This window comes from Tauraco erythrolophus, chromosome 6, assembly GCF_009769465.1.
Source record: "Tauraco erythrolophus isolate bTauEry1 chromosome 6, bTauEry1.pri, whole genome shotgun sequence".
Taxonomy (NCBI): Eukaryota; Metazoa; Chordata; class Aves; order Musophagiformes; family Musophagidae; genus Tauraco; species Tauraco erythrolophus.
Window position 1 is genome coordinate 25,372,092 of NC_141470.1, and position 24,310 is coordinate 25,396,401.

A 24,310-nucleotide genomic window follows, 5' to 3' on the forward strand; every position below is an offset into this window, starting at 1 on the left:
GAAACCTCAAGGACTTTTCAGCTGCTGTGTTCTTGCCAGTGTGCAGGAGCACATCAGGCTGGGGGGAGCATGGCCGGGACAAAGGGTCCACGACTGCCCTTACGATTTGTACCTAGAGTTAGGACTGAGGCAAAATATAGACCAGGGAAGTATTCCGTATCATGCAGCATCATGCCCAGTATAAAAAGGAGAGTTGACTGGAAAGAAGGGCTTCTACTCTTCCAGGAACTCTCACTCTCTCAGACTCTCGAGTACACTCTCTCTCTCTCTCTCTCTCTTTTTTCAGGCCAAAGCTCTGGGCTCGGTCCCAGCTTGAGTCCATCTGGGTGCCCCATAGTTAATTTCAACAGGGGAAAAAAAAAAACAGCCTCTATTGAGAATAAAATAAGGAATTGTCATGCCTCCAAATGGGTGTCAGTCATGACATCAGCAGGAACTGGCTTTCTGTGGTTTGTTCTGGTTTTGTGTCAAACCTACAGTGGAATAATTGTTCTTTTCCCTCAGTTTTGCCCACGAAAGCCTCAGCAGGTAACCTGCAACTACAGCATGTGTAATTACACATACAGACCATTACCAGTGAACATCATCAGTGAATCATTTTTGTGTTTTTGCTCTTTCTGGAGAGAGAACATTTTATTAGCAGCTCCCACAGGAAAGCAAATGATTGATACAGCACTAGCTAACATGTGGCACCACTATCCCCAACAAGGGAGGAGGATGAGGGACTTGGAGTTTTCTCACAGGTGTGTTTTCACCAGTTGTGCCTGTGTGGTTGCACATTACCAGCTGGGCAGTAATATATTGATATTTTATGAGAGGAAATTGTTGTTTATAGTGGTATGGAAAGAAGTAAAACAGTTTAAGTCAATATGCATTTGCCAATGAGTGGACTCAGGTGAGATGCAAATTAATTAGTGCATTATTATAAGATAGCCTCGTATTTAATATCTTTTCTCCACTTTAAGTCACGGTATGGTGGCAATACCATTGTAGCTTCTAGTATTACGATTATTCATGGCCTAGTCTGTGAAGATTCTGTATTTGTTTTAACATGATACTGAGGTGACATCTGTCTAAAATTTAATTTCATAGAGAGTTTTAGTACTTCAAGTCTGGTTTAGTAATCTAACAAATATGAGCAGAAGACCAGTGTGGGAGAGCGAGGGATAGTTGTGATGTAACAGAACTGAGTAGATGGCTGGGATGGATTCACCAGGATGGGTCCAGCATGTTTGGGTCAAAGCTGCAGAAGCCAAATACCTTTATCTGTGTCACAGCACATTGTGTCATAAGTCAAGCAAGCAGGGCAGAAGACCAGATTGGCTGAACAGGGAGCTCCTCATGGAGCTCAAAAGGAAAAAGAAGTTGTATGATCTCTGGAAGCAAGGTCAGACTTCACAGGAAGATTACAGAGCTGGGTTCATATATGCAGGGAGAAGACACAAAAGGCCAAAGCTCAAGTAGAGTTGAAACTGGCCAGTGTTGTGTCAAATAATAAGGACTTTTTAAAGTACATTAATAGCAAGAGGAGGTCTAAAGAAAATATTGGATCCAAACTTGAAGATGGTCATCTGACCAATAGGGATGAAGAAAACGCAGAGGCACTCAAGGCTTTTTTTGCCTTGGTCTTTAATAATACTGATAGACTTTGGGCTGCCCGGTCCCCTGAGTTGGAGGGCCACAAGTGTGGGAAGAGTGACTTTCCATTTGTGAACACTGGAAATGTAAGGGACCAACTGTATCAGCTGAATGTTCTCAAGTCCGTGAGGCCTGATGGGATTCATCCCAGAGTACTGAAGCAGTTAGTGGATTTTATGGCAGGACCCCTCTCGATCTAACAAGATGATACTGGGTACTATTGAAAGGCATTTAAAGAACGATGTAGTCATCTGGCACAATCAACATGGGTTCACAAATGGAAAGTGTTATTTAACTAATACGATGTCCTTCTAGGGCCAGTTCTATTCAATATATTTATCAACAATCTGGATGCAGGAGTTCAGTGCACCATTAACAAGTTTGCTGACAATGCCAAACTGGGAGGTGCTGTTGATTCTCTCAAGGGACAAGATGCCTTGCAGAGGGATCTAGATAGATTGGAGCATTGGGCAGTGATTAATGGGATGAAATTTAAGAAGTCTAAATGCTGAATTCTGCACCTAGGATGGAGTAACGCTGGACGCAAGTATAAATTGGGAGGGAAGTGGCTGGGAGAGCAGCCCTGCAGAAAGGGATCTGGGGGTGCTGGTTGACAGCAGGCTCAAAACGAGTCAGCGGTGTGCCCTGGCAGCCAAGAGGGCAAACCGCATCCTGGGGTGCATCAAACACAGCGTAACCAGCCGGTCAAAAGAGGTGATGATCCCGCTGTATTCAGCGTTGGCATGGCCTCACCCTGAGCACTATGTGCAGTTCTGACCTCCACAATTTAAGAAGGATGTGAAGGTCCTTGAATGGGTCCAGCGGAGGGCAACAAAAAGCTGGAGAAAGGGCTGGAAGGCATGTCCTATGAGGAACAACTAAGAACCTTGGTCTTGTCTAATTTGGAGAACAGGAGGCTGAGGGGCCACCTCATTGCTCTCTACAGCTTTCTGAGGAGGGGAAGTGGAGAGGAAGGTGCTGATCTCTTCTCCCTGGTGTCCAGTGATAGGACACGTGGGAATGGTTCAAAGCTGCGTCAGGGAAGGTTTAGACTGGATATTAGGAAGCATTTCTTTACCAAGAGGATGGTTAAACACTGGAACAGGTTTCCTAGAGAGGTGATCAATGTCTCAGGCCTGTCAGTGTTCAAGAGGCATTTGGACAATGCCCTTAACAACCTGCTTTAACTTCTGGTCAGCACTGAATTGCTCAGGTGGTTGGACTAGATCATCGTTGTAGGTCCCTTCCAACTCAAAATATTCTGTTCTGTTCTGAGCTTGGTATTTTGGTACTGATCAAGTCTTTAGGATTAGTGCAAGATTAACAAGACTGATCAAGCTAAGTACATCTGTGGTAAGGGAGAGAAAGGTAAAGACAGAAAAGATGGGCACTGTGGTAACGTACTCCATGAATACTAAACCGATGGTGATCTGGTTATTCCGTTTGCTGCTTTTTTGCCTTTTAAGATGAAAAGTGATTTATTTTACTGCCTGTTCATGACTTAAACTTGGTAATGTAGTGATTTATGTGTCAGTTATTTGCTGTGCCCAGCAATGAGACAGACACATTTGAAAGAGAACTGAATGAAGCTGTATGCCTTCAGTGACCCTTGAAACGTGTTATCTCCTAGTAACACAAGGCATAGAGTAGTTCCTGAAATTGTAAACCAGCAACACAACATACGTAATTTTATAATACATTGTAAAAGTTTCACAGCTCATGGAGATTTGTGCAAAATTAATCCCTGCAGAACAAAACAATTTTAAAAGTACATAATGAAGCAAGTAGCTAAAAGAGGAAGGAAACTACTGACAATTTAATATGGGAAGAATCTTTACATGTGTTACTTTTTAAATGAGGGTGTTTTATAAAGGCACAATTAATGTAAAATGAGGCCTATGAGGTAATTAATGATGACTCCGAAAGTAAGATTTAAAGGATAATTTACATTTTAAAAATAGAGAGCAGCTCTAGTTATGTTAAAGCCTTTTATTTCCTTTTTAAAAGTCTTTTAGATTGTGGGGGTGTGTTTTTGTAGGTTGCTTACAGTTCACGTTAAAGTTATCTTAGTTATAGAAAAAAGCTATTCTCACACACAAATAGAGAATTTTACCTGAAAGTATGTCAGTTTGTATGATGAGGAGTAGAAGAATTCAGAAACCTCACAGGGCTTCAGTAAAACAGATGAAGTAATTTTAAAAATATCTCTTTTCGGTCTCTGATTTCTCTTTGCATACTGTTCTGAGCTGTGACCATAGGCAGTCACCTCTTGAAATTAAGTTACACCCTCATTTCCTGCTCTGCAGAGGTACATGCTGATGACATGATTCTCTTTTCCAGCCTGTTCAGCCTCTAGAAGCAGGGAGTAACCAGAATCATACCTTCAGTAAGCAGTGCATTTTCTTTCTCTTCCTGTCCACCTATATTCTCATTTTTCTAATCCTGAGTTTATGTGACTCAGGCCAGGACTCTGTGTTTAATTTTACTGTTGGGGCAGACTTCTTCAGTGAGAGGAAGCTATTTGAGACCAGTGCAGTAAGCAAAGCTGTGCATGGCTTCTTGCTGAATTGGGAGAAAGTTAGCTAAATCCATCAGTACTTAATTGTCACTGCTGCAATTGTTTAATGAAGATTATCTGACTTCAGTGGAGATATGACCTAAATAGAGATTAATGTATCATATTTCAGCCAGTAAGTATATAGTTTCTAGATTTACTGAGGCAGATACCCAAATGTACATGACAATCCAAAACCCATTGATTGCTATTGGAAATATGAACATTTATTTCAATGATTTTTGGATCTGATCTTTCTCCCTTTCCTTTCTGCAGTCACCTGTCAAGATACCAAAATAAAAATACTGACCCAAAATGATCACAGACTTAGCTCATGGTATTGAAAAAAGAATTTATTCGTACTTGCCTGTAAAGCATCAAGCTCATTATTGGTTGTCAGTAAATGATTAATGGTAATGACAAGGGTTATCAAGATTCACAAATATTTTTTGCATTAAATTATTCCCCGAAATATATTTTAAAGATATTGGTGACTACTTGTATCCACAGTAGTAATGAATTCACACTGGCTATTTTTTTTATCTTCAGGGCATCTTTAATGAGTTCTTCTAATTTTGTCATTTGCAGACTTCACAGAAGCTAGAAATTGCTTCAGCTTTTGAGAAATCACTTAATTATTAAAAAGTTTTGTTTGCAGTCCAAATGAAATTATGGTTTCAAACAAGGTTACATCATTCTTGGAGAATCTGCACGATCTGTGTAAATTTAATGAATGCAGTACATGCTAATAAACTGCTCAGCATCATGTAGGGTTTGTGTTTTTATTAGATTAAGCTTCCACAACATGAAAAGAACACTCAGTGATTAAAGAGATAAAAATGAACACTTTTAATGAAGAAGTGTTATATCATTTTATAATGAAGTATAAATTAAATATTTGAGAGAGGGATCAGCTTCAGAGCTGTAATTGTTTTGATTAAATATGCAAATTCAAATATGTTTAAATGCAATTGAAAAGGATTTACTAAAGCATGTGGATTTAAAAATAAAACTAAATAGAAATGGAGACCCTTTTTCTAATGAAACAGATTTTACAGATGTGAATGGAATACGCTCAAAAAAAATAATCAGATTGATTTAGACATTTCTAAGGATGTGTGAGTCACCCTTCTCTGCTGCACACTGAAGGCTGGGCAAATGCTGTCACTACTGCCCTCGTTTTGGTGGGAACAAGTAAGGGATGATAGCTTAGCAGTATTAAGGCTTACATCTTTGCAAAATGTTTAATGAAGCCGTTTAGTGTGTTACTGCTTCTATAGCTGCCCCGCTTATGCCATCCCACTGGACTGCCCAGTACTTTGGTTCTTTACTGCTCTAGCAGAGTGGAAGTTGCAGCTGATCTGTTGTGCCACCACCTGTGTTCTCTCTGCATGCAGTTTCACGTGTCCTCTGCTTTCCTGACTCTTCCAATGCAAAGAACATGTTTTCTATTTGCTCTGTGGGGCTACTTTAACCTTGGTGAATATAAATTCAGACAGATGTAGGGCCACAATTATAGCTGACGTTTAAATGTACTTTCAGCAAATTAAGAGTAAGAAGTGCTTAGAGCTCGGACAAATTCTCCACATAAGTCATAACAACTGAAGAGTTAAAAGGGAGAAAGATTTCCCACCCACCCCACCTCTTTTTTTTTCCCCCCAAATACATTCTCTGTATTCATTTAATGTTCCTATCATCTCCCACTTGCTTTGCTTAGTTTAGTTCATAAGCTTTGCTGATTTTAGTCTTTTAGCTTTGTAAGAGTTAGAAGTCACCTTAGCTCTGCTTCTGTCCCTTTACACCTTGAATTCTTTTATGGAATTTTACTACCTTTTGCTAGTGGTGAAGGAACCCTTTCAAGAGGAGGGAGCTCTCTAAGCCCTTCTTGGGGCCACACCAGATATATGAACGTCCTCAGGAAATTCAAGAATAAAGAGCCGGTTCTAAGGGACTCTTGGAAGAGAGCATTGAAAGCACACTGAAGTGGATTCTGAGAGCTCTTTGTAAGGGAAACTCCAGTTGGTGTGTTCTTTTTCTAAAAGATTGGTTTTGCAAAGTGAACCAGCAGGATCAGAACCTCAAGAAATTCCTCAAAAGAAAAGCAAACTTTCTGCATTGCTGGGGCTCCAGCAATCATGCTAAGTACTCCCAAAGATACAGTCCCTTACACTTGAAAACTTTCTAAGGTCTTTGCCTTAAGGCAAAGCCCGAGACCCAGTGGTACAGTTTTGCAATTGATGGTTTTACAGAATGAAATGTAGATTGCCATTTATTGTATCACAATGATGGAAACATATGTTATTTTTGACAAGTGTACATATATGTTTAGGGGTTTGGCAGGAAATTGAGATTATTGCTAGCAATTTCCACCTCTTGATACCATAAGTAAAACATCTTTATGGGCAACAGGAAAAGGTGCTGCATTTCCTCTTAACTGTAGTTTAGGAAATTCATCACGTTTCTTCCTTGCAATTTGTATGAGTGGGTTTGGCATTAAGTATTACTGATTGCAGTGACAGTATGCTCAGAGATATAACATTTTATTTCAGACCATTCTATGAGGTTAAAAAAAAAAAAAGTCTTTGAAGCTCTTTCATCTTCAGATTCCCTACTAAAGTTATGGGTGATAATTTGGAAAAGCTTCACTGACTTTAAACCTTTGTATTTATTTATAGCCATCACATAAAATAACAGCACGGGGGAATTAAAAAGGTGCTATTCAGTATGGATGAAGCCTGAATAAAGATTAGTAATGACAGCAAAAAAAGAGCTGTGAAATTCAGAGGGGAAACATGTGAAGGTGTGAGAAATTGACCCTTCAATTGCTGTTTCTGTCTTTAACTATGAAGACAATCTCTTGTCTACAGGAATTTTATTAGGTAAAGAACAGAGCACTCTAAAAGGCTTCAAAACTTCCCTCTGTGTTGAGTCTTTAAGAAAATATATTTCTTAGTATTAAAATATTAATTAAAAAAAAAACAAAACTAAAACTTCTCTTTGACCAAAAGGTTTTGCTTCAGAGTAATTAATGAGTCTGTCCTATGAACTTTTGATGTGAGATTTATACTTTTTCAAGATATCTTGAAAAGCCATCCACAGGGACTCCAACACAATGTTTGGAGTACCATGGATTTGTTTACATGAGTAAAGGAGATGGGAGAAGCAAGGAGTAGTCAGATTCCAGTGGACAGTTGGTCTAAGGAAAGAAAGAAAGAATAGAAGAATATTCTTGGCCTAGCTGCAAGAAATTTTCCTATTTCAAATATAATCAGGGAAGAATGAAAAACACCTATCTGTAGCAGTCAAGTTTATCGTGTTATATTGTTTAGTATTGATATATCCTGTTCAGAATAGTGTTTACTGTTTAGTGTATGAATAGCAAAGCGCTTCATTCCTCAGCTGGAGTTTTGCATATGTTTGGGGGAGTTGGGAATCCAGAATCCCTTGAGATTCTTGAAGAGTTTCATGCCATTCGAAAGTCCCACTTTAATGCTTCTCTACACTTTCTTTCTTTGCAACTAGCCTCTCCCTAAGTGAAATGGAATGTTTAGAGAAAAGAGCTTTCTCACCGTACTGTAATCCCATGGGCAAAGAACGCTTGTGGGAGAGCAAGGTACTATGGCTTATCATAGAATGATTTGGTTTGGAGGGGGGCCTTAAAGACCATATAGTTCCAACCCCCTGCCATAAGCAGGGACACCTTCCCCTATATCAGGTTGCTCAAAGCCTCATCCAACCTGGCCTTGAACACTTCCAGGGATGGGGCATCCATAAATTCTCTGGGCGACCTGTTCCAGTGCCTCAACACCCTCAGAGTAAAGAATTTCCTCTTTGGATTTAATTGAAATCTACCCTCTTTCAGTTTAAAGCCATAGACCCTTGTCCTATTGCTACATGCTCTTACAAAAAGTCCCTCTCCAGCTTTCTTGTAGGTCCCCTTTAGGTACTGGAAGGCTGCTAAAAGGTGTCTCTGGAGCATTCTCTTCTCCAGGCTGAACAACTCCAACTCTCTCAGCCTGTCTTCATAGGAGAGGTCCTCCAGCCCTCAGATCATTTTTGTGTCCCTCCTCTGGACTCTGAACTCCAACAGGTCCATGCCTTTCTTGTGTTGATGGCCGTAGAATTGAACGCAGTACTGCAGGTGGGGTCTCACAAGAGCTGAGTAGAGGGGCAGAATCACTTCCCTCGACCTGCTGGCCACACTTCTTTTGATGCAGCCCAGGATACGGTTGGCTTTCTGGGCTGCCAGCGCACATTGCCGGCTCATGTTGAGCTTCTCATCAACCAACACCCGCAAGTCCTTCTCCTCCGGACTGCTTTCAATCCATTCTCCATCCAGCCTGTACTTGTGCTTGAGATTGCCCTGACCCATGTGCAGGACCTTGCACTTGGCCCTGTTGAACTTCACGCAATTCGCAGGGGCCCACCTCTCATGCCTGTCAAGGTCCCTCTGGATGGCATCCCTTCCCTCCAGCGTGTCCACCACACAACTTGGTGTCATCTGCAAACTTGCTGAGGGTGCACTCAATCCCACTGTCCATGTCACCAACAAAGATGTTAAATAGCACTGGCCCCAGTACTGACCCCTGAGGAACACCACTTGTCACTGGCCTCCACTTGGACATTGAGCCAATATAGAGTTTATCTTTCCTTATAAAGTATCACTTCTGCTTTCAGTCTGCGAGTGCCCTGCAAGGCTGTGTAGCCTACATCTCGGGTAGTGCTGTAACTGCAAGCTCTGCACACACTGCAACATGCGATTCCCATATCTTAAGAATCAGATGTGTTTCTCATGTTTTCCTCTTTAACAAGTCATTAATTAAAGGACTTTTATTCATCTTGATATATGGAAACTATTAGCATGTATGTCTAGTCCAGTGTTGGCGCTTGCTAATCACATTTTTATGGATTGCAGGAGATTTTTGCTTAGAAATAATAGGATTTCATTTTGAAGCTGTTCAATACAACTCGTCTGTTCTGTCAGCATCTACATTGACAGCTCCCTCTTAGCATTAACTTTTTAAGTGAATCCATGGTTCTTGCGGAGTAATTAATTAGTCTTTGGAAACAGAACAAAGACTGACAGTGTCTGAGAGAAAAGAGTGGCCACCAGATTTGATTAATTCATGTTTATTCAGGTAGTGGTAATCATTATTTACAAACTACATTAAAGACTTCGTCATGTCAGGATGTTTTTTGAAAACACATATGACTTCATTATAAAGTCAAATTAGGTTTTACTGATTACTGAATCAGTACTAAAATTATAGATGAGTCCATTCTTCAAATTTTCGTATTCTAGAAATTTACTTGGAAATTCAGCTTATTATAGACTGTGAATTTTTGGCTTAGCTTATTATCAAGATGGCATTCAGACCTAACTCTGAAAATCCCACAAAAGTGTTGGTATTCACCTGTTGGACTTGGATTGAGGCCGTTCCTAGTTAAAATGAGCGAATGCTAGGCAGAGGAGACAGCGCATGCAGTATGTGAATTGTCTTGTCCTAGGGTAAGTTATGACCATCTCTACATCTTCCTTGTCTTTGTGATACTAATTTAAACAGTGTACAGTGAGTAACTCTGAAACAATTTATAGCTGGATGTCAATGCCGTACTGAGAAATGGCTTGGATTGAAAGCAGGCATTGTGTGAGCAAAGCCTGATGATACTTCACTTTTAGTCTTTATGAGGAAATGTAGCTAAACCATTTAGAATTAAATATTTGACGAAGTATTATTTTTGTTAGATCGTTAAGCTGGATTGGCCACTTTATATGGTATTTAGAAAGACAGGACACAAATGCTGTTTACAGATTATTTATTTTTGTGCCAGATCTATTGCTCATTTACTTTAAAATATTTATGATCATCTCAGTTTTGCCCTTATGTTGGTAGTGGTTATGTTTATTTACTCTTATGGTTTTCCAAGTTGTGGACATGGAAACATGCTGAAGCACCCTTCTTGACTTCACAGTAGGTTCATGGGATAGCTCAACTTCCAGAGAGCTCTGAAAACTAAGGCTCTATCTCTTTTCCCAGCATATGCTGAATGCAATTAGGCACCAGTTCAGAAAAAGCTTTGTAAACATTCTGAATCCATGCCACAATTTCTGGTCTCAGGAGCTGCCAAATGCCTAAATGCTGTGTTCAAGCCAGATGTCTAAATATATAAAATGAATGACTGAATAAAGTGCCTTCTTAGTAGAGCATATGCCTATAAGATGGCCAGACCTGAGGGGTCTGAGATCAGCTCCAGAACGTGATGTTCTGCCAACCCACATCCCTGGCCACTGGGAGGGAGACCAGAATATACTCTCTCCTGGATGAGCTGTACAAGGAAGGAGCTCCGTCCATCTCATTTTCTGCTCTCTTGGTATGGGATACCAAGCCTCAGGAATCTCTGCTAGCAATATCATATGGCAAACTCCATCACTTCTCAGTGAGTACACCTGCCTCTGGGACACTGAGGTACTTGTTCAGTAGGATCAAACAGTTTGAGTACATCTGGGTTTTCACCTGTGCAGCATCCACTCAACCATTATGAATGGGCTGCCTTGATCTTGTTAGGAAGTTTACATAATACGACATACACAGAAAAAGACTTTCTATGTAAAATAATTCAAGAATTCAACTTCACTGACTGTTAAGGCTGCCAAAGTGGTTTTCTCTTTTGTTGAAAGAAGAAAGAAAATCAGAAATAAATGCAATACTTAGGATTAACATTACGAACGTTAGCTCAGCTGTGGTAGTGGGCAAAACTGAAACACACTTGAGCAGGTACAGTAACCTATATTGTAAATGTGTGTTGAAATCGTTCATAGAGCATTTTCACTAGGCAATCTTAAGTCTTTGTCACGCCTTCTCAATAGAAATAAACCTGATGCTTTCTGAGCTATGTTTAAAGCAAAGCATAAAGTGCATTTATATGCCTAGTCTTCCTAGAACCTGAAACTTTAGTGATCTTAAAAAGTAGTTTGGCTTAGTTTCCCTTTTACGTAAGGCTGCCTAGTTCTAGATTCTGAACAGTGCATGAATGCATTGAGAGGGACTGTGTACAATCGGAGAGAAATACCTGCAAGGCATTAAGACTTGAACCCAGACACTACTGTTTTGGATGCCCTAAAAATGATTTTATTAATACTCTTGAGAAGAGCTAAATTTATCTAGAAAGATTGTGATGAGAGGCTACTGGTAATAATTCACGGTAAGGCAAGGTAATAACTCCTCTCACAACTGTCTGAAAAAAAATAAATCCTTATATTCAAATCTTGAGCAGTTATTCTCCTTTGTAACAATGTATAGAAATAAAATAATTTCAGCGTATTTACTGAAGGACAGCAGTGGTGTAGGGACCTCTCACTAGCAGGATGTCATTTTTCCTCCTAGGTATGGCAATGTGGAGGAAGTGTCGAGGTTCTACCGTGCTCCAGGATTGCCCACATAGAAAGAGCACATAAACCATACACAGAAGATCTAACTGCTCATGTCCGGAGAAATGCACTAAGGGTGGCTGAAGTCTGGATGGATGAATTTAAGAGCCATGTCTATATGGCGTGGAACATACCCCAAGAGGTGAGTCATAAAGACCAGTGTTTGCAAGCTTTGACTTTAGATCGTTTTGGGTTTAGTTCCTACTCTGAATTTGATTTTTTTTTTTTCCTGCTAGGATTTTGTTACTTGTATACACGTATGTATGTATTTATGTCTTACATATAAGGTATGCCTATACATACACACATATATAAAAATATGTATGTAGTTGTGTCTTATTCTAGGACAATTCCTTTGTCTTCAAGTTCCTTAAAAATTAATTTCTTGTCAAGTTCATCATCCTCACTGATGATTCTACACAGAGATTTTAATCTAGTAGTTGCAGAATTGTGGAAAAAAGAAGCATCAAATCTATATTACACATCTTATTTTGAATTTGAGTGTCTCCTTTACTGTCACAGAGAGCTACAATTCCACTAGATTTGTGAGGGGAGTTCTGCCAAGGGGCAAGGGGTGTTACCGATTCAGGCATGGATGTATCACTCGAGTAATCTGGCATCAGCGTAAGGGTGGCTGGTGGATGTCATGACATATTGCAGAACCTAACTGCAGCTCCCTTTTGGCCTACTTGTCCAGATTTCTTTTCCATAGATGAGCAATGGATGGTCCATTGTAGTGAAAAGATAATGTCAGGTGGCTAACCTGAGAGTTCAATTTGACATCTGATTTTAGTTGTCCTTCGTTTCTGTAGTCAATGATTTTTAATCTATGAACTGTTAAGAGCTATAGGGCTCTGAGAAAGGTGACTGTACTTATTCTGGAAAATATTCAGGATCTGTGTAGAAGAGGTTGTTTCCACCTGGAGGTTGGAAACCACAGCTGTAGTTGAATTTGAGATTTGACTTAACAGTGTGCAGTTCTCATCATTACAGCAAAAGCAAATATTCTAGATTTAATAAATGAACTTGGGCAATTTCTTTTTTCTTTAACAAAGTCTCTGTAAAATCTCAATGATTTTGCAACTGTTCAGAGAAGCTGGTTTTGCTGCAGTTTTTGGTTTGAGAAATAAAATGCTATAGTTTTCCTCCTTTAGTTTAATAAGGAAAGAAGGTTAGAAACCAAAAACCAGCTAGATATATGAATGCTGGTGTTGATTCAGCCGCTTTCAGTAGTTTCCTTTATCTCTCATGGTTAAAACTAGATAATTTTGGCAAAGTCGGAAAGTCCTTGTCCTATTTTCAAGTTGCAGAATTAGCCACATAATATACCATCAAAGCACCAGAAAAAAATCCTCTATGATCTGGTATGAGGAAGGGACCTTTCTGGAAGTAGTCCCATGTTCACAGAATCCAAGCTACCCCTTTAGTGTCCCTGTTTTAAGTAGCTGCACAACAATGCATACGAGAATAAAGACATTTCTGGAAGGTAGGGTTACTTATTTTACATCGAAGCAATTTCAAATTAATTTTATTTGCAATTGTCATGGTTTTAGGCTGATCCAGCAACTAAAACTCACACAGTCTCTCCTTCTCCAGTAAAGTGGAGAGGAGAAAAATATAATAAAGGGACTGAGGGATGAGACAAGAACAGAGGGAGCACCCACCAACCATGGTCCTGGGCAAAACAGACTTGGCTTTCTTAAAGCAAAACAATTTATTAACGGTTACTTAAAAGGACAAAGGGAAACAAAACCAGTTACTTGAGAGAATAAAAAGAAACAAAGCCAGATCTTAAAAACCAACACCTTCCTCCCCCACCCCTCCCCCCAGCAGCACAGGGGGCAGGGACTGGGGGAGTGCAGGTCAGTTCATTCCGTGCTGTTACTGCTGCTTCTTTCTTAAAGGAGGAGGAGTCCTTACACCCTTTTCCCCTGCTCCAATGGATCCCCTACCCACGAGGAAAAAAATCCGCAAACTTCTCCAGCGTGAGTCCAGCCCACAGGAAGCAATCCTTCCCCACAGATTGCCCCAGTGTGGGCTTTACCACAGTCTCGGATACTTAGGGAGTTGTAGCCACTCGCTCCAGCGTGGGTCGTCACGCAGACTCCAGATGCCTCTCTGCCTTGTCGGGCGTCCCAACACGACCATCCTCAGGCTCAGGCATCTCCTCTCCACGGGCTGCGAGTGGGTCTCTGCTCCACCGAGGCTGTCCTGGTTGCAGCGGGGCCGCCTGCTATCTCACCACCAGCTGCAGGGGAAACTCGGCTCCGGCACACCTCCTCCCGCTCCATCCTCACTGACCTGCTGTCGATGCGGCTGTTTCTCTCAGATCTCAGTCCTCTCCAGGTGAACTCAGCCCAGTGGGCACCCCGGGAGTGGGGTGCCCCCGAGTTCCTCAGCAGGCTTCGCCGACGCCATTCTCCGTGGGCGGCACCAGCCCAACGCAGGCAGCTGCCCGGCCGGGAGCCAGGGAGCGGGGGCAGTGCCCTCCTCCCTTCTCTGCTCGCTCCCGGGCAAAGCACCTTTTCTGGTTCCTTTGTCCCGACTTAAATAGGGCAATTCGCAGAGGCGCTGATTGGGTCAACCCCGAGGGGGATGGCAGTCTGATCTGGTGGCCAGAACCAGGTCTGACCCGGTTCCAAAACCAGGGAGGTCACAGGGAGCAAAACCCCTCTCCTGCCACCAGAACCCCCACCATCTCCACATCAAACCATGACAGCAATTAATTTGAGAGATTTAAATTTAAGTTTCTATTTTTTATTGTTAGTTATTTTCCTGAAGATTGGTTGATCTTCATTGATTGATCAAGTTTCAATTTTTTGACTTGCAAACATAGCATTAACACAAAACTCAGAAATTCCTTTTACTAACCAGCATATACAGTATTATACACATATTTACATAATATTCATCCAGATATGATGGTGGTGGTGCTTAAATCTTGTGCAAAGTTTAGATTTGAATGCAATTTGGAAATCAAATTCATAAAGAATACACAAATAAGTTGTTATTATTACTCGTTAAATTGAAATTTAACAAGTAATAATAACACAGTCTTGACTGTGTCAATAGATAAAAAAAATATAAGCCTGATAAATTTTAAAACTCATTTATTAAAGAAAAGAAACATATTCTGTTAAAGGAAAAGTAAATGCAGTATGTGGATTGAACTGATTTCCTCAGGTCACAAAGTGCATCAAGATGTTTGCACAGTAGATCTTGTACTGCCAAAACAGATTTGGTTCATAGTTTGAAAGATGAATAAAAAGTTTTCTTACTACTTCAATCTCCAGTCATTTTCCCAGCAGAAATGTACTAATCACTGCACTGAACTGCTTGAATAAATTGCAATGCAAATTATATTCTCTCTTTATCTTCACAAAGGCTACTGCTGTCAAAATGTAGTTCCAGACTCAAAAGCTGGAAATGGCAAGTGCTGAATCAGCTTTCTATAGTGGTAGCTTCTTCTGCAATGTAAGGAAATGCCTCTGTTGTAGGGAGAAATCTATTACTATGTGTATGTACGGAACCCAGCACAAAGAACCTTCCTTTGTATTTCTCACTGCTGTAGAAAACCAGACAGACACACGCATGCCCACATACTTATTTAAAGTATGCTGGGAAACAGCTTCGTTTTCACAGTTGTAACTACTCATTACCCAGTAATTGCCACAGGGTGTTCAGAGGCAGTGTGGCACCTTTGTGAGCATCAGAGGGTTTTCCTCTCAGATGGGGTCGTCTGTGACTTACAGCTGGGTACATTCAGGTTTTGTTCACCCAGCTTCCATCTTTTGCCATGTGGACAATAGGGAAGGAGACAGAAGAGCGTTGGGGCTCTGTTTTATTCTGACAGCCTGACATATGCTCAAGTGTCCCAAATCTGTTGTGTAATTTGAAGCTATTGTAAGCATCTGTGTGTTCAATGTGCAAGACCTGGTGCCGAGAATTGGGGGAAGAGCTTCAAAAGGGCTTCCCTGTGCTTTGCCATGCTAAACTTTCTGAGTACTGAACTGATTCTAGTGCAGCAGGAAACAAGTACATGTTTAAGGAAAGCTTCTGGCCTTTTAAGGGGAAGAGGAAAATACAGTACAAATTTACACTCCCAAGCACTGTTATTCAATCAGTCAGTATAAAGAAAACCTACATCATTAGTGAGTCCTCTTTTATACATCAAAACGCTAGGAGCAATGCAGTGTCTGGTTGGAATAGAAACATCTGTTCAAAGAAGGAGCGTTCCGTGTAGAGAAGCAACCTGAAAAATAACTTAAAGCATGTGGGACACTTGTAATACAGACCTCCAGAAGGCAGGGGGCAAAGAAATGGTGGATGAGAAAAGCTGGGGATACTTAGATATCAGGCTGGATGGCAATACTTGTGTTTCGTTTTTGCTTGCCTCAAGATTAAATTAAAGATGAAATGCCAAAGAGGGACAGTTTCCAAATCAAACTTACCTTCAGCTTAGGCAAAAAGATGTCGAGATGTCGTTGTGAAAGACATGCAGAGAGGACAGACAGATAGCATGGCCAAATACTGTTACACAAGAGGATAACTACAGGAGTAATTCTCTGTCTGGAAGCTGATGAAATACTGCACTGGTAATGGACTGTGTAGGTAACAGAAATGTATTCAGTTAGAGCAGTCGGGACTTTCCATGAAATATGTTATTCCAAAATGTTAACCACAGGACCTGTTTTTTTCCATGGAAGAATTCCCAGATCTCTGAGAAGCTCCATAGTCAGATGTTTCCAAAGGTTTTAGTCTTTGAGAGCTAATAATAATAAAAAGGAGTTAGACTCGTTTGGCAGCGTGCTGTAACTGCCCTCTTGGGATCTCTGTGGGTGGCTCTGAAGTACTGAGGGCTTCAAATGCGGGTCTTGGATACCATGGTGATTTCTGCATCGTAACTACTTAGACAAATAGGTTCAGAAAAGCACTTAAAACCTGAAGGAAAGATTTTTGAGGTCTCAGAAGCAAGAGCTGTGCTCTCTGTGTGTCCTCCCCTATGGTTTTTTGTTGTGGGTTTTTTTTTTTCTTTTTTTTGCTCCCATCGTATTCTCAGCTTTGGGAACCACACTGCATTGTTGCTGGTGATAAAGCCAGTGTGCTACATGTGAGCTATTTTCCTTCTCTAGCTGCATGGGAGGGTGCAATTACTGAGGCCCCAGATGCTCTTTCTTACTTATACAATAAACTGTGAGGAAACAAGTGTTGATACCTGCAGGGCTGCATGGGAAAGGAGTTGGGATGCACTGGACCAATTTAGTACCTGATTCCAGGAAGCCTTGTTAGTGCTGGAAGTTGAATGTCTGTGTGCTGACATCCTCCTTTTCCTTCACACAAGTGGCAGATACACTGGCAAGTACAGCCAGAGCTGAGCATGAGTGGGATTTGTCCGTGGGATCAGTTGGTTGTCTTACAGCACCCTACAACATGTTCCTCTATCTAGTCACTTGCTAGAAAAGTCAGGAAAAAATGATCGTGTAAAGAGTAGTTCCACATGAAGTTTTATGAATAATGTAGGGCTTGAGGGGAGGGGAGGGGAGTCATCATTTTTAAGGATTAACTTGAGTTGTGCACATTTGTGGCAGTTTCCTACTTCTTAGTGTACTTTGCTAATGTGGAAGTCAATTTTACTTTAGTTAGAAAATACTTCCATAAGAAAATATACTTGTTCCAGATTAACATTAATTCAGTGCTTTGGGATGTAAGAAACAGTTGTTACCCCAGCAGCTCAGAAACCTAGATACTTCTAAAGATACCTTTTTAATGTGTAACTAAGAAAATTCAATGCTTCAATTTTTAAATTCAATTTTTAAATCTTATCTGATGGCTGACAAAATCTTTGGGGCGTTTATGGCCCAGTAAAAGCTGTTGTTGAAGTAGATAGATTATAGGATTTCTCTACGAAAATTTATTTATTCTGCGTTTTGTTCTGAGGCAGAAGTGGTAGAGCACAGTGTGGAGCAAAATGTCTCATTTTACTTCCTGTCAAATAGCAGCCATGGATTGGCACTTAGATCCCTCTAAAAATTTCCGCTGCATGATTTTAATGTGATAAACTATTGATTTTTATATACAGGGATTTTATGGAACTCACACTTTATGATCTGCTCTTATGATAAGTAGAAATTAGATTAGCCAGAAATGTAAAGGAGAATAAAAATTAGAGGAGACAATATTCTACAATTGCTTTTAACAAAAATAGCAACTTCTCTTTTTACATTACAAGAGAAATTTAATAAGCAATATTTCAGAAAGGTGAGCAGAGCTTCTGCTCTTTGCAGTGAAGCGGTAAACCCAGACTTCAGAAACGGTCAGGAAGTGTCATATACTAATGATCAGGCCACATTGGGACTCCAGCAATAAGGTTGTTTCTAGGGCAACTTGCTACTTCCTGCCAATTACTTTTGGATTTGGAAAGTGCCAGGAAATCTGAGAACACAGTGATACTCATTGGAAGCTAGATCTAAAGCCTACTGAAGTAAATAGGAGTGTTTCCATTGACCAAAGCAGAATTTGAAAGAGACCCCACCATGGTGACCTGTATCATATTTAACTGGGGCACCTACGGAGTGTCTGTGGGTAACAGACTCACTCTGCAACCCAGAGCTGATAATTATCATAGGTCATAATCATCTTTGCAATGAGGGAGACTCTGGATGATTAGTTTATGCAGAAGTGTATTACTGATGTCTTTTCTGCTTTTTCTGTCCTTTGTTTTATGTGCAGGACTCTGGAATTGATATTGGGGATATTTCTGAGAGGAAGGCCTTGAGGAAAAAACTCCAGTGCAAGACCTTTAGGTGGTATCTTGTCAGCGTGTATCCAGAAATGAGAATGTATTCAGATACTGTCGCCTATGGGGTGGTAAGGATCTCGTTTACATTTCCTATGTTAAAAAGGTGGGAGGGAAAAGGTGTAATAGTGGAAGTAATTAATGAAGACAGTGCCTCGTTCCAAGTAGAAGAAACAGATAAACTTGGTGTCACTAGTTAACATATTTCTTAGACTGGTTAGTTGACAGAGACAGACGCTCTGCCGTGGTTTGTGTTGAGGTACTCTGCACGTTATCTTCCTCCCTGCTTTTTTGTTTGTTTGTTTCACGGCTTGCATTCCACTCAGAGGTACTCAAGGCATGGTTTTTCAGACGCGTTGGAGCTGTCAGTGGGAAGGTTTGTGGTAGCAGGTGAATTAACAAAATAGGCTCAGTATTTCAACTGCAAGCTTCTCAATATTGTAGCCAGATCTTAATTTAGAACCTCAAATGCCTATATTTAGGGATCATCATCATCATTACTTGTGTGACAGTAGTACCCTTGTCTGTACTGAAATCATGCTTGAGTTGTACTGTGCTAATTAAAGCAGAAGCAATTCTTGCCCCTAGAAAACTGGCACTCTAAACAGAGAGGGCAGGTGCACATGGCGTGGTAGATGAGCGCAGTAAGTCAATACGGGCCCGTAATAAGCTAGAAGAGCTAGGACGTCCTTTTCACATTCCCTATCCAGTGTCATAGTCACAAAAATCGATTCCTGTAAATTGAATTTGCCTTTTTGCATGCAAGTCCCAATTAGCAAATGTAACTAGTAAGAGCAGATCATACACGTGAAAGATTTGGTTTGAAACATTTCTCCTCAAAAAGAAGTCCGAGTTGTGCTGTTCGCCACCACGACTCTGAGAAGACCCTTGAGGGTGCCATAGAGCAGCTGCTCTGGTTTGGCAAATGAAGCGATCGTATGCCCCACGAAGTTCCATGACCCCTTTGGTGATCTAATAAAATTATCACGCTGGCTTTTCATGCAATCCAAAAAGAGAAGAAAAATTCTTCCAGCAAAGGTTTAAGTTGTTGTTAGACGTGTGAGAAAATGGTTACCTTCCAAAATAGTTCAGAACAATGCCAAAATCACACCTGTGTGCAAGGAGCCTTTTCCATAGACTGCGTGGAACTGCCCTCAGCAATGCCATGAGCTAATTGGATGTGGAGTTCCTTGAGGAGAAGGAGGCGTAGCAGCTAATAGGTGCATGGTTCTGCTTCTAGGTACCTCTGGCTACAAAGTATTTGATTGCAGGTAGAAGATAAAAAAAAAAAAAGAGGACCAGTGGAATAGCTAAGGTACTTCTTGAATAGTTTCAGGATTAACTCTGCATCATGTAAGTCAAAATGAAAATCGGCAAACAGGCACCCTACGATTTTATATTCTGCTGAGGCTTTTTCATCAGCCTTTGAAGGTTCCTCGCTGGCGATGTACAAACCAAAAAGAACCCGACAACTTTGTTACAGAAATACTGAACTCACTGGTCAGCAGAACATGCATATTTAGGTACTGCATAATAATGCACACGATGCAGTCTTCTGTCTGCAGTATGAGGAGCCTCCTCAGCTGAGAAAGATGTGAGGAGTTTTATTTTGTGATTGGTACTGTCACAAAAGAAGTAGTAGACAGCTATGGCAACGTATCCGTACAGGTAAAGGGGAGCGTTTTATGAAATACACAGCTTGTATGAAACAAAAAGATAAAGTGCCCCAATCTTTTTAGCAAAAGAATTGCTTGGATCTCTAATCTTTCTTTATGTCTGCTTTCCTGTTCACTTGCATGTCTTATAAGGGAGAAAGGTGTGATATTTCAAAGCAAGGCAGCTGCTTGCTGATTCTCTAAGTGCTTCCATTCATCAAGTGTCTTCATTTTTTGTAGAAAATAGAGATATTGCTACTATAGCAGTATCATTAATTTAAAAAAATACTGAGTAATTATGGCAGTTATCTGAATAGGGATGAGGGTTAGGATACAGGCATGTACAGTGTCAACACCCATATTTATTTCCTGAATCCTGAATTTCCTTCTGTTCTGAGAGAGTTAGGAAAATAGTTGTATCGTTCATCTCTAGTTTATGCTGTGTCATATAGCTAGGGGTTAGGGTTGGTGGCAGAGTAAAGGTTTGGGAACCAAATTTCTTTCTGACTTCTGCAGTACCCTTAGAATTAGGAGAAGGTGATGTTAGTGGGCCAAAAGCTGATATACTTTGTGTAGGGACAGGGTCCCTGATTTCAGCTGGATGTTTGCGAGATTTTGCAAATTGAAAATTTCAATAGTCTAGTTTGTCTCTGTATTGTGTGAGGCTCTAAGTTTGAAAGGGAGTGAATGACAGTATTGACTAATTATTTCCGTTTTTCAGCGTGAGGATTGGTGACCTGGTTGTATTTTGGGTTGTAATTAAGATTAAGTGTGAGTAGTCTAAAACTGCATTACCCAAGTTAATTGGTGATTGCCACAAAGCCACTAGATTTTGGAAAGGGATGGCTCCTAAGAGTCTGGGCCTCAGATTTTGAAACTGAATTGTTAATTAACAGGCCAGTGGCATTTTTGTTTTTCTGTTTTCTGCAGGAATCATTTCTCTACAGATATTCGAAGTTAATCGTAGAGTTGTGATTGAGATAAGAATTTGAGAAATTACATCTGAAGAGCTTTTTTTGTTTTGTTGGGTTTTTTTGTTTGTTTTAAAGGTTAACAGGAGAACTGGTGTTAAAAGGAATATAGTGTTTTGTCTCTTTTTCTGTAGTGCCTGATCTCCGGACAGCTGCTGTTAGGGTTAAGGTCATGTTTCTTCTTAGAGCTTGGGACTCTCAAGTCTCTGTATCTGTTTTACCACTGGGTCAACCCTCTGAGATAAGCTGTGTGCTGATACTGGTCAAGGCAGATTTTTTAACTTCCTTTGTTATGGGGATTGTTGTGGAAAAGATTACAACATTAGGGCTAAGACAAGCATTAGAATTTAAGTTTGTGGAAGAAGGTTTCAAAAAGCCAAAGGTAGTCATGGTCCAGGCATGAATTAATAAAGCTGATCTTATTTATCATAGGTTTGGATAGAGAGCGGTGCCTAACATCTGATGGCAATTAGAGTCATGGTTGTGGTTACATTCATGGCTAAGAAATACAAAGCTTTGAGAGAGGAAACTTTCTTTAAATCTTGAGGCTTGCAGCTAAGAATAAGGCCGGTATTGATACCTAATGCATATTTTCTCTTTAATATTGAGATTTTTCCTGTCTGTTATTGAATTTAGAGTTAATTTTGGAGTTGCAAGTCTTGTGGAGATGAGTTCATGGTCTTGATTTTATTCACTGCCTGGCTTCAGCCTCTGGCTTGTCCATGTTTCTTACACACTAGTGCACTTCTAGACTTCCTTTTTAAGCACATCAATTAGTTTTCCTCAAAGGAGGCCCCTGTACACAGCTGCCAGGACTGCTCAGTTAATCACAGATGGTTGCAAACCACATCACCTCTTTGCTCCCTCCATCAGAAAATTCCCTCATGTTCTCTGAACCGATATTGTACCACGGAACACCTCTATACATGCCCATAGGTATGCAATCCACATCTTTGGCCTCACACTCTAAAAAGACCTTCCAGCTATCTGTGCTCATTAATTTAGCACTTCACTTTCAGAAAATTCTGTCTCAGCTTCGCAGAGGTAATATATAGGGGTTTGTGATGAACAGGGCCACGTGCTTTGCAGCCTGTTCATAGCTAGATTGCTGTGCGTGAGTTAGCCCAGAAGAATGAAAAGAGGAGCTAGTGCATACCAATTGGCCAGAATTCTGCAAGTGTCAGCAGAAAGGATTTTTTTTGAATTATTTCCAGAAATCAGAAGACTCTCTTGAGTGATTCTGAAAAGCTGTTTAATTACAGGGCTTTCTCCTATGTTTGAAACTCCATCCATACTGCTCAGCTAGCTGCACTGGTTAAGAATTGGTCTTTTAAATACAGTGTGTACTAGAGACTCATTAGACTCAATATTTAAAAACGTGTATCAAAAATTATTGCTATCTCTGAAGGCTTTTTGAAATCTACCCTCCCTGAAAGCTTGTGCAACTTTATTGACATCAGTAGTGTTAGATTATCTACAAGGAAGAATTTAATCCAGGTGCTTTCTCTTCAATATCTTCCCTGCAAAAAGGATTTTTGGTTTTGCTCTTTCTTTGCTCAACTACATATGATTTTTTTCAAAGAAAAGAAAGTAATCACACCATCTTTTTCTCGTGTAAGACTTGCCTGATTTCTTTTTCTTTCTGTTTATTTTAGCTGCAGAATTCCCTGAAAAGTGATTTGTGCCTTGATCAAGGGCCTGACACGGAGAATATCCCAATCATGTATATCTGCCATGGAATGACACCACAGGTTAGTTTGTCTAATGATCTCTCATATTGCTGCTGCTCTTAGTAGACTGTGTAGGAGGAACCATCTTGTACCTGTCATTTCCTGCATCAATACCTCCGTAAACTGTTTAGTAGCTCCTTTACAGAAAGCTAGAACATTATTTCTGCCATAAATTGAGAATCCCTGGTATATTAGCACTTTGACAACAAAGTTTGTTTATTCATTTTGAAACAATGTAAGGAATACGAGAGTCAGCAAGGACCCAGATTTGTGGATAAAAGCTTTCATTTCTGATCTTTAACTGTGCATGTGGTATGAACAAAACAATGCATTTTAAAACATTTTACATACATACATATGTATACTCCCAGTTTGTTTATACATTATCTGAAGCAACTTTTTTTACTTGATGTATTTATTGTCCCATTTTCACAAATGTGAAATTTACAGCCACCTTCCTCACACCATACGGCTGTGTCAAATTCAAAACCCCATTCTTGTGAAAGCCCTTCTTCTAAAGCTCCTTTTTTTCTTTCTCTGCTATTGTCCTGTTAGTCTAGTATGTGCCAAAGACTCAAATGACCAAACCCTTTCCATTTTCTTACACAACAGCTGGATTTATTAACTTGGCAAACAAAGAGAGTTAAGACACTGTATCTCCCTCAGTGGTTAAGCATATGGACATAGGTGAAAGTGTTTCTAGGCAAATCTTGACAGCAGCTGTGGAGTCCTCAGCACAGGAAAGACATGGATCTGTTGGGAGTGGGTCCAGAGGAGGGCCACAAAAATTGTCAGAGGGCTGGAGCACCTCTCCTATGAAGAAAGACTGAAAGAGTTGGGGTTGTTCAGCCTGGAGAAAAGATTAGGCTCCGGGAACACCTTCTAGCAGCCTTCCAGTGCTTAAAGAGAGCCTATAAAAAAGATGGAGACAAACTTTTTAGGAGGGCCTGTTACAATACAAGGGTAATGATTTTGAACTGAAAGAGGGTAGATTCAGACTAGATATAAGGAAGACACTTTTTACAGTGAGAGTGGTGAAACACTGGAAGAGGATGCCCAGAGAGGTGGGTAGATGCCCCATCCCTGGAAACATTCAAGGTCAGGTTGGACAGGGCTCTGAGCAACCTGATCTGGTTGAAGACGCCCCTGCTTATTGAAGGGGGGTTGGACAAGATGACCTTTAAAGACTCCTTCCAACTCAAACTATTTTATGATTCTGTGATTCTAAATAACATTCAATGGTCTAGAACATGCTTGTCAAAGACAGACGTGCAGATTATCTAACTCTGAAAAGTAACATAAGCAAAAATGACATAAAGGAAATGGATGTATTTGTGGGAGTGAATGGAGAAACTGAAAAATCCGTCCAGTTTGAATCATTTTTTTCTCTGACTACCTTTTATATTTGCTTCTTAAAAGGACCTGATTATGCTCCACTTAAGTTATGGAATGTGTTTTTATCCATGGAATTGTCAGTTATATGATTTGACTGTAAAGCAAATGAATCCCCCTGATATGTGAGAAATAAACAGAGCAA

General features: G+C 40.4%; 1 protein-coding gene across 2 annotated transcripts in view; it reads left to right on the forward strand.

The window, feature by feature from the left end:
• The window catches only part of GALNT18 (polypeptide N-acetylgalactosaminyltransferase 18), a 260,097-nt gene that overhangs the window by 185,580 nt on the left and 50,207 nt on the right, over nt 1-24,310 (forward strand). The window contains exons 7-9 of one of the 2 annotated variants that reach the window (XM_086613387.1): nt 11,578-11,763; nt 18,351-18,488; nt 22,699-22,794. In XM_086613387.1, coding sequence (XP_086469513.1) covers nt 11,578-11,763; nt 18,351-18,488; nt 22,699-22,794 — 420 coding nt within the window. The remainder of the gene's footprint in view (nt 1-11,577; nt 11,764-18,350; nt 18,489-22,698; nt 22,795-24,310) is intronic. The other variant, XM_086613388.1, reaches the window with a different exon arrangement.